An 11,150-nucleotide genomic window follows, 5' to 3' on the forward strand; every position below is an offset into this window, starting at 1 on the left:
CTTACAAACAAACAAATTAAAACTATAGGTTTGGCAGAAAAATTTTCGATTTTCAATCTAGCTTACTTCGATTTTCGAGTTGCTATGGCGGCGCATCTCTGAACGACTTTCGTGATCTCCTCACTTTCGCATGCTTACCTATGTCATGTGGTTAACTTGTTTCTCTCCGAATCGAAATGTAAGGGTTTTCTTACACCACACTTGATGGCACCGAAAGGGAGATGTATTACCAGCGGTTCTAAATGTAGAACATGTAGAACTTCCTTTGCACCGCCCGTACATTCATCATCGTCGGTCGGTCGTCGGATCGTTCGAAATCGTTCCGTAACGACGAGATGCTGTCAACGTGAAACCGTCTCCATCTCCGATCTCGAACCGGGCCGAACACAACCCGGCCGGCAGGGCCGGGAAACATTCTCAAAACAAGGATAAATCACACCAAACCTGGCGCGTCTTGTAAAATGGTCACATAAATTATAATGTTCTATTAATAAAGTGCGTTTCGTGTCGTTTGATAGTGTGACTTGCTGGTGAACTGCACTTTCGTTGCTTGCGTGCATCGATGCAAGTTGAACATTACGCGGACTAGTACTTTAAACTGCATGCATGCAATAATGAAGTGCACATCAATAATTCGTGTATCTTTTTTTCGATGTCTGTCGGATCGGACATTGATTTAGGGCTTGCAACCAATTTCGGAACTAAGACTGGTTTCGCAAAGGGCAACGCCCGGACGGACTGACCGCGGCCGTGTGTCGCTAGTCCTATAATGGAATGGTCGGATGGTGGGCAGTATTTCAATTTCAATTCCGTTAGGTATCGAACAAAACATAATAATAATAAAACAAAGAGGCAATCACGACGCGACGGCAGATTGGATTAGTTATTAGCTCATTTTCGTGACCGTTCGCGAAAGCAAATGTTGCCATTTTGATTAGAGCGCCTTTGCGCTTCGTTGTTGTCCACGATCATAATGTTAATTGGCACAGTTTTTTGGTTACCGTTAGTCGTGCAGTGAGTTTCATCGACTAGTTCGAAAAGTTAGGACGATTGGAACCGTGTAACAATATTATTTAATTTCAACATAAGAGTAGAGAACCAGATTTCATTAAAAATAACCTGTCTTCTCTTCATTTTTCATATTTCAGTTCTGGGAAATCATCTCGGAGGAACATGGTATCGATGCAACCGGTATTTACCACGGAGAATCAGATCTGCAGCTGGAACGAGTCAGCGTATATTACAATGAAGCTTCCGGTAAGTTAATAAAATTAATAAAAATAGACAATTTCTAAGTAACAAGAAAGTACCTATATATTTTGTGTCACCTTCAAAAATCTCCCAATGCAATAAGCTGAAATCTTTCCTATAAAACCAACATCATGAGCTAAGACTGAGATAGATATAAATGACACAATCAACCCTCAGTTTGCAGAGACTGGAATGTTTCTACCGTGAACGCAGGTAATTCCGATCAGTTCCTAATTCCGATCACTCAACTAAAGTAACCGATTTTTAAAAGATTTAATTAAAATTTATAGCTCATTGGCAAACTTTGATCATGAGGATTCCCACAAACTATGGTTTGTGATTCCATCTTCTAAAAATCCCAGTCGTCTAAGAAGTTGTAACTCACTTTTAACCTGGTCGAGCAATCTTTTACGTTGAGGAACCCCCTGTTCCTGGTGCCAATGCAGTTGTAGAGGAGAATTGTTTCCGTCACACTGTCGTCCGGCATCCTTACGACTTGTCCGGCCCACCGTAGCCTACTAACTTTCGCTAAATGACGATGGGAATCTCTCCAAACAGTGCCTGTAGCTCGTGATTCATACGTCTCGGCCACTCTCCGGTTTCAGTTTGTACTCCGCCAAATATCATAAGTAGTACTTTCCACTTGAACAGGGCAAGGGCGCGTATGTCCTCCGTGAGCAGTGACACGGCTTCAAGTCAATAAAGAATTACTGTTCTTCGTACGGCAGCGTATGCTTCTTGATAATAACGTTTTGCGACGGGCAAAGTAGGCCCGATTTCTCGCTTAAATGCGCCGGAGGATCTCCTTATTAGTGCTGTTGTCTGCGGTTGCCAGCAGCGATCCTAAATACACGAACTCATCTGCCACTTCTAATTCGTCGCCGTCAACAATTACCGTTCATGGGCGGCACGCGTTTGTTTCCTTTGAGCCTCTTTCTTTCATGTATTTAGTCTTCAACGCATTTATATTTAGTCCAATTCTCCTAGACTCCGCTTTTGTCGGATCACCCCCTCAAGAGCGGTATTGAATAGCATGTAAGATAAACCGTCACCTTGGGGGGCTCCGTAGCCGCAAGGTTATCGAGTCTGCGTTGACAAGCGAGTGGTCGTGGGTTCGAATCTTAGTAGAATCAAGCCATTCGATGTCGTGACTTTAGCATGGGTTTATTCTCAGGCCCCTCCATTTTCCCTGCCTTCATGCTGAATTCTATATTTACCCTCTGACGCCTCTTGACAGTGCAAATGTCCCTCCTATAGTTAAGTGTACTGGTCAGAGGTACGAATGAGTCCTCGCCAGGGACGGCTATAATATGGGATAGTACTGGCAGCGAGTAATATGCGGGTAAAGTAGATAAAGCTTTGAAGGAAGGGTAAACCCCAATACACACAAGCACGCATAAAACTTAATAAGCATATCGCTCATTCAATAGCGATTATAGCTAAAAGAAATGCAGTGCAGGTCATACAGCAAACACCCGGGCGATATTACAATAGATCAACTATACTGGTCGCAGTAATGAGTCCACACATGGAAAAAAAACCGTCACCTTGTCTCAACCCTTTTCGTGTCTCAAAAGGATTCGAAAGTATCCCCGAGATGCACACGAAACACATCACTCGATCCAATGCAATATAGCATTATCTCGATCGACTGTATCGTATGCTGCCTTGAAATCAATAAAGATGTGATGCGAGGGCAAGTAGTACTCACGATATTTCTGTAAGATCTGTCGGATGGTAAACATCTGGTCTGCAGTTACGTGGGCCCCCATGAAGCCCGCCTGATAAATCCCTTAAAACCTTGTGCAATCGGTGCCAACAGGATCATAATGAATTTTTTTAAGTGCACCCCCTCGGCCCCCTCCAAGGAATTTTCCTGGCTACGCCAATGCACGTGACAGATTAAATCGTCAACGTAGATGACGGAGCGCAAAGCTTAAGAAGCAGTGTTTAATCGACTCAATCCCGGCCATCCCGTTTTGGAAATACGGATGCCAGACAATGGAATCGTATTCGTGAATCGAACGGATGACTTACTTAAAAGGCCTGCGTAGCATAATTTTTCCATCTATTTCGGTCCATGGCAGCTGGTGTCCAACTCCGCGGGCACCCAATGCTCGCCAGATCTCGCTTCACCTGGTCTTACTACCTCGCTCGATGTGCCCCTCTTCGCTTGGTTCCTACCGGATTCGATGCGAATACCATTTTTGCCAAACGTATTCGTCCAGCTTTAATTACTTTCTGAATACTGGGTTCGCCGTGGAGACGCGCGATTTCGTGGTTCATTCTTCGCCTCCAGATACCGTTCCCTTGCACAGCGCCAAAGATGGTTCTAAGTACTCGCCGTTCGAAAATTCCGAGTGTACAAAGGTCCAGGTTTCATACCCATAAAGGACAACCGGTCTAATTAGCGTTTTGTACAATGTAAACTTTATACGGTGGTTCGAAGTGTTCATCCGCAAATTTTTGTGGAGTCCGATGTATGACCGACCTTCGCTGATAATATGCTTTTTATTCTCACGGCTAGTATTGTCCTCAGTTGCCAGTGCGCCAAGGTATACGAACTCGTCGACTATCTCAAACTTATTCTCATCGATTACCCCGGTGATCGGGTGCTTGGTCCCACCCGCTAGCATATACTTTGCGCTTTAGTCTGGTGTACCGATCTTCCACCGCCTCAAATGTTTTGTCGACAGCATCCACGTAGTCAGCAAAGCAGATAAATTGACTGGATTTATTGAAAATCGTACCCCGCATTTCGATCGCCGCTCGTCTTATAATACCTTCAAGCGCAATGTTGAATAGCAGGTAGGAAAGACCATCTCCTTGTCGAAGTTCCCTGCGAGATTCGAATGGGTCCACCCATTCGACAATCCACCCGAGATTCTCACACAGTACTTAATCTCATTCATCGTATCCATGATAAGCTTACTCGGAAAGCCGTCTTTGTCCAAAATTTTCAATAGCCCTTGTCGGTTTACACTATCATAGGCGGCTTTGAAATCGATGAACAGGTGATGCGTGGGGACCCAGAATTCGCGGCTCTTCTGGAGGATCTGCCGCAGGATGAAGATTTGGTCCGTTGTAGATCGACTCTCCATGAACCCGGCCCATGAACTTCCCACAAATCAAATGGCTATTGGCGATAGTCGATCAGGGTTGCCACAAGCACAGATTATTCTGTGGCGAGAGGCTCGATTTTTACCAAGGGTAGCCAATGCAGATGACTTCGATATCATAGCCAGGAACTTTGCGACGACGGAGGCAATCTACGCCTGACTGAAAGCGGAGTCTAGGAGAATTGGGCTAAAAATAAATGCGTCGAAGATCAAATACACGAAAGGAAGAGGCACAAGGGAAACAAACCGTTGACGGCGATGAACTAGAAGTGGTAGAGGAGTTCGTGTATTTGGGATCGCTGGTGACCGCGGACAACAACACGAGTAAGGAGATCCAGCGGCGCATCCAAGCGGGAAATCGGGCCTACTTTGCCCTTCGTAAAACGCTACGATCAGGAAGCATACGCCGCCGCACGAAGCTAACAATGTACAAAACCCTTATTAGACCGGTAGTTCTTTATGGACTTGAAGTCGTGACACTGTTCACGGAGGACATACGCGCCCTTGCCGTGTTCGAGCGGAAAGTGCTGCGGACGATATTTGGCGGAGTACACACTGAAAGCGGAGAGTGGCGGAGGCGTATGAATCACGAGCTACAGGCACTGCTTGGGGAGACTCCCATCGTACATCTAGCGGAAGTTAGCAGGCTACGGTGGGCCGGACACGTCGTAAGGATGCCGGACGACAGTGCGACGAAAATAGTCCTCTTCAATAACCCCGCCGGCACCAGGAACAGGGGGGCCAAACGTGCACGATGGCTCGACCAGGTCGAAAGGGATTTGCGACTTCTGAGACGACTAGGAAATTGGCGACGAGTGGCCCAAGACCGAGTTGAATGGAGACGAGTGCTTGAAACAGCACGAGCCACCCCTCTATGCTGCTGAAAAAGAAGAAGAAGAACATTTTTAGCTATTATTTTAGTTATTTTACCTTATGTCAAGCTCCTCAATACCAAATTCAGATATGCAGTTATTCGCCAAAAATATCTGGATCAGGCTTTCTTCAGTAATTTTCTCCTGCTCGGGTTTCGGCGACATCCGTTTGCTTCAGCTAGATTATATCGTGGCGGGCGACGGTATAGTATGTTGTTCACAACAAATAGTTTTTGACGTATCCTTAGGATTTAGGTTCTGACGGTGATAATTTCTGAAAAGTGCCGATTATCCGTCTGGTTGGGTGATCTCCGAAATTGTCGTATTCCGAAAGTCATACGAAACAGGTGGGATCATTTTTGTTTGATAAGAATGATGGTCGTGGAGGATGGTACCTTATTAGCTTATCCAGAGGTGACGGGACGAGCGAAATCACTGGGCCAACATCCTGTACGCTGACGAAGCAGAGATCCAGACTGCGATTGGTCTCGTTGGTCACGAGGTTGAACTGTTGCAATATGGCAGAACTACACCAATTAGGAAGCCGTAATACTCCGAGGTGTACAGTGGAGTCATCGGGATCCGAATGGAGATAGCCATTGCTGGAAGGTTGCCACAGAAGTCCTGCTAGGTTGAGATTCCCGTTAACAATAAGCTCGTCGGTTGCGGTAGCCAAATCGAACACAGACCGACCGGACGTGAACATCGATCAGAGCATCGTCGCGTACTCGCGTAAGTTCGAGATCGAACTTCTGACAAGAGAGAGATTGCGAGTCAAGCCGGGTTATTAACACGATGATTCCGTGGCAGTTATCGGATGCCGTTCTCATTGCAGTTCGTCTCTCCTACGTTTTGATAGTAGATGAGCACATCGTCGAGTTCGTTTTATGAGTTGCAAAGGTACTCGCCTAAGGTTACGGATTGGAAGGCTCCCGCACCACAACCAACCACAGGACTGGAACGCACGCTGGACCGGGAGGAGTGCTGGCCTAGTTCGCCTGGGTCAGGAGGACCGGGAGCTTCCATATTACTATCCACACTGTGACCCGATTGTAAAGTAGAATGAGACCTTCAAGATTCGCTCAGGATAGAACAGGGCTGAAAGGAGGGAAATTCATCAATGAGGGAAAGTCCTGTTTTACAAGCATACTTGCCTGAGAGTACAGGCCAGGGGACTCCTTCCAAACCATCGTGAACAGGGCCAGGACGGCTGAGATGACAGCGTACAGATAAACAGGCATTGTTCTTAAAGTTGACAGAGGAACATGGCTCGGTTGCTACGGGTTCAAAATAAGCTCCCATCATGCCTCGTTGCGTGCCTCCTGGTAATCCAGTAGTTGTTGTAATTCTAGGAGGTTCCGTTGGACCTGGGATGACGACACTCGGATTTTTCGAGCGATTGTTCGGACCATGAGTAGCAAGACAGTGCTTTTTCTTTGAATCGTCTGTATAAGTCGGATTGAAAAGAGATACAATTGAGCGTATGTATATCCTTTCTCCTAGGGACCAGCTTGACCAGTTTAGGTTTTACGTTAGCTTCCAGTTCCAGACACTCCGAAATAAATGAAGCAAATCCCAACAAACATTTTTATTCAATTTTGATTAAAGCAGAGGAGCGTGCGAAAAATGTTAGACTGATTACTGGGAAAATTTGGATCTGCGGCTAAAAATATTGGATAGTTTGTGGTAGTGGGACTTTATTCAAGAGAGCCTTATTCAAATACTGTGTTGCTAATACTAAGGGAACAAGCGCTTGTTGCTTGGGTATGTCTCTCTGATATGGTTGGATAAAAGGCAGACCTAAATAGCTCCCTATTAAGTCATCTTCATAGCGACGATCGAAGCGAATGGAAATTATTGTACTAGCCGCTTTTGTTTTGTTGTTTTGATAGGGTTTACCTTTTCTGAGAAATTTTTGATTTTTCAACTACTGAACTGATTTAAATGATTTTAATAGGTATTAACTATCAAATAGGAGATTGTCCCCGGTTGTGAAACGGCTCTGTTTGTGAGACACACGCCATTTTTGATGTGTTTATTAACTTTCTGGTGTCCAGTGCTACATTTTGGCGGTCTGGGAGTAAATCTCACTCACACTTCATTCCGATTTCGAAACTTGACCTTTTGTTTTTATACAACAGACTTCACAGTCAGCTGTTAGGGTACAGGACAATGGCGGGGTAGTGCTTCGATCCTATTGACTATTGACTCCTATTGTCTTGGTATGTTAGTGGTTGACACAACTTGTGTCTACAATGCGAGTGACGAAATATGAAGGGTGAATAAGAAGGATTTTTCGAATTGGTATCGTAGCTACAAGACGTTCTATAAGACCCTCGAACAACTTGGAAACATATCAAACGTATATTTTATAAGTAAAATTTTTCCTCAAGATACCTAAATCATGCATTGAATTACAATTTTTTCTACACAATTAACGATTACAATTTTTGTTTTGTCCCATTTGCAGCCGTTTCTCGCTCGTCGGGTGGCAAGTATGTGCCGCGTGCAATTTTGCTCGATCTGGAACCGGGCACGATGGAGGCAGTCCGCTCCGGACCCTACGGAAAGCTGTTCCGTCCGGATAACTTCGTGTTCGGTCAGTCCGGCGCGGGAAACAATTGGGCCAAGGGACACTACACCGAAGGTGCCGAACTGGTCGATGCCGTTCTGGATGTCGTCCGTAAGGAGTGCGAAAACTGCGATTGTCTACAGGTAATATTAAACATACTTACAAGATGTTAGTCTTTTATTACGTTTCCTGAACATATTTTAGGGTTTCCAACTGACTCATTCGTTGGGAGGCGGTACGGGCTCCGGTATGGGAACCCTATTGATCTCCAAGATTCGAGAAGAATACCCCGACAGAATCATGAACACATACTCGGTAGTACCATCCCCGAAAGTATCCGACACCGTGGTTGAGCCGTACAATGCGACCCTTTCGATTCACCAGCTGGTTGAAAATACCGATGAAACTTACTGCATCGACAACGAAGCGTTGTACGATATCTGCTTCCGTACGTTGAAGGTGCCGAACCCGAGTTACGGCGATTTGAATCATCTGGTCTCGTTGACCATGTCCGGTGTCACTACCTGTCTGCGATTCCCCGGTCAATTGAATGCCGATCTGCGAAAACTGGCCGTCAATATGGTTCCTTTCCCACGTTTGCACTTCTTCATGCCTGGATTTGCTCCGCTGACTTCGCGTGGTTCGCAGCAGTACCGCGCTTTGACGGTTCCGGAGCTCACTCAGCAGATGTTTGATGCCAAGAACATGATGGCAGCCTGCGATCCGAGACATGGTCGATACCTAACCGTGGCTGCAGTCTTCCGTGGTCGAATGTCGATGAAGGAAGTCGACGAACAGATGCTGGCCGTGCAGAACAAGAACAGCAGCTACTTCGTCGAATGGATTCCGAACAACGTGAAGACCGCAGTCTGTGATATCCCGCCGAAGGGTCTGAAGATGTCGTCGACCTTCATTGGAAACACCACCGCCATCCAGGAACTGTTCAAGCGCATCTCCGAGCAATTCTCCGCTATGTTCCGTCGTAAGGCTTTCTTGCATTGGTACACCGGCGAAGGAATGGACGAGATGGAATTCACCGAAGCGGAAAGCAACATGAACGATCTGGTATCCGAGTATCAACAATATCAGGAAGCGACGGCTGACGACGAGTTCGAGCAGGAAGAATGCGCCGATGAGATGGAGGGCGAATGTGTCTAAATCTACCATTTTGGATGGCAGTGAAGCATTTTTACTATTTATTATTATTATTATCATTAGATAGATAAAACGTAATGAGGTTTTATGAGTACACAAGCCGAAGAAATAGTGTTTAAAAATCTAACCCTCCATCTTCTCTCGGATCTCAGAATACCTACTAATCGACCAGAATAAACGCTATGATTGGCGATTGCACCAAATTTCACTTTATCCGCAATTTAGACTACTTTTCACCATAATAGATCACGCATTAAAAACGCATCAATCAATTAGATCAATAAGTTAGTAAACGTGAGAGTGCGCGAATAGATAGAGTTTAGGAGAGGTGTTCGAACCGGACCCCAACTTCTGCGAGATGTGACACTAACGAGCCATAAAAGCCTACATTCAGGCAATATTTCTAGAGGAATGAAATAGCTGACGTCACCGAGAGTCGATGGCTTTTGTGGTAACAGATGGTCGTCCGTTTGTTGGGGTCCCGGTGAAGCGCACCGTTTGATATAGATAGAGATATAAAGTTATACTGACAAAAGTGCTGCCAATCAAACCAATTAAGCAATCGGAATAGTTGTTCAATAATTATTTGCTTCCTTAAAGTATATCTCCAGATGATCTGGCTATTTATCCAAAGATTATTTTTGAAACTCATCTAAACTTTCAGAAAAATTAGTCCGTTTGTTCCTGGCAGGGTTCGATTTGTGCTGCCAGCATGTGAATGAAATCTATTTTATTACTAACCATCAATACACCACTGTACGATAGTTATCACTATGGAGATTTACCTGAATTACAGGAATTGTTCGATTCGATGTCGAATGGAATGGCGAAGTGCAGGCAAAATTTGAACTTTTATAAAATCGCACGCACATACGATTGTAATGTTGATATTTGGAACGGAACAATAAAACCATAATTGTATTTATTTGTAAAATGCTGTGTATTTTTATCTTATGGGCTGGGCTCCGTGTCAAATGTTGATGATTTGAAAATGTGTCGATAATATTCGGTTGCATATCCGAATGTTTATGTTTTATGATGAATTATAGGAAAGTACTTTACGATAATATTATGAGAAATGCATGCATGCTTTGTCACGATCTGTATAGATTATGACAAACCTCATAACAGATCATGTTCATCGCTTGATTGCGATGAGAAATATAAGTAACAGGAATTGTTCGATCACTTTGACTCAATTTTGATTCATTTGACAGCAGGCTTCATTTTCGGTTTTTTGCTCAGTAGATGCTCATTAGACTACAGCGCCCCAATGAAACAGAATTCGAAAAAAGGTAAAAAGTATAAAGGGAAATTGTAGAGTTAATAACTATTTACAATATTGTTGAAGAAAATATAATCTACTGAACAAAAAAACCGAAAATAAAGCCTGTTGGACAGTACCGTCTAAGCCGAGCAAAATTTGACAAATGCAAGTAGCTACTAGTATTGTAGCATCTTAACTACAAAAGATACAGAAAAACTTTATTCAGCACAATTGTAGATAATACCTAATTCTACAAATAATGTCCCATATATAACTTTACAAAACAAAAATTGAGTCAAAGTGATCGAACCATCCCTGATAACCCTGATAACAGACACGATCGGTTGTGTGCAGCGCGTGAATCTCAATATAAACAACATGATTAACTTGACCATTGATAAGACAACAAAATCTTGTGATTAAAGCTAAAAATTCACTGTTTATCATGAACTGTACAGATCTGGGTGTGTGGCAATAACTCACAGATTTGATCAAAATTTCCATCCCTGATTTTCCATGCCTGGTCTGGATATGAAATAAACGGATTAGACTACAAATAACTCTCCAATATCTTTAGTAACTCTTGATGGTTCATAACATCTAGAAGCATGAGTGCATATCCTAATACGCATCCCTACCGATCAAATACTAAATCGGGCCTTTATGTAGCAAAAATGCTTATCTCATATTTCACTCAGGATTCCGTTAGCGTTTCAGGCCATTTTAATGTACAGTCAGTCCACAATCATGGGTCACACACAATTGTGGGTCATTTAAGCTGCTAATTTCCATTTAATTATCACCTAATGTTTGATCAAATTATTAGTGCCACTTATGAGTAACAATTTTATAAATCAATTAGTATAATATTCACGCAATAATCAGCAGACAAAGCTAAAATGACCCATAATTGT

General features: G+C 43.8%; 1 protein-coding gene across 1 annotated transcript in view; it reads left to right on the forward strand.

Annotated features, from left to right (window-relative positions):
• The window catches only part of LOC128734455 (tubulin beta-3 chain), a 60,866-nt gene extending 50,994 nt beyond the window's left edge, over window positions 1-9,872 (forward strand). Inside the window, exons 2-4 of the mRNA XM_053828664.1 lie at window positions 1,149-1,257; window positions 7,713-7,957; window positions 8,019-9,872. Of these exons, the coding sequence (XP_053684639.1) occupies window positions 1,149-1,257; window positions 7,713-7,957; window positions 8,019-8,972 (1,308 nt within the window). The 3' untranslated portion in view covers window positions 8,973-9,872. The remainder of the gene's footprint in view (window positions 1-1,148; window positions 1,258-7,712; window positions 7,958-8,018) is intronic.
• The last annotated feature ends 1,278 nt before the right edge of the window (window positions 9,873-11,150 follow it).

Source organism: Sabethes cyaneus, chromosome 2, assembly GCF_943734655.1.
Source record: "Sabethes cyaneus chromosome 2, idSabCyanKW18_F2, whole genome shotgun sequence".
NCBI lineage: Eukaryota > Metazoa > Arthropoda > Insecta > Diptera > Culicidae > Sabethes > Sabethes cyaneus.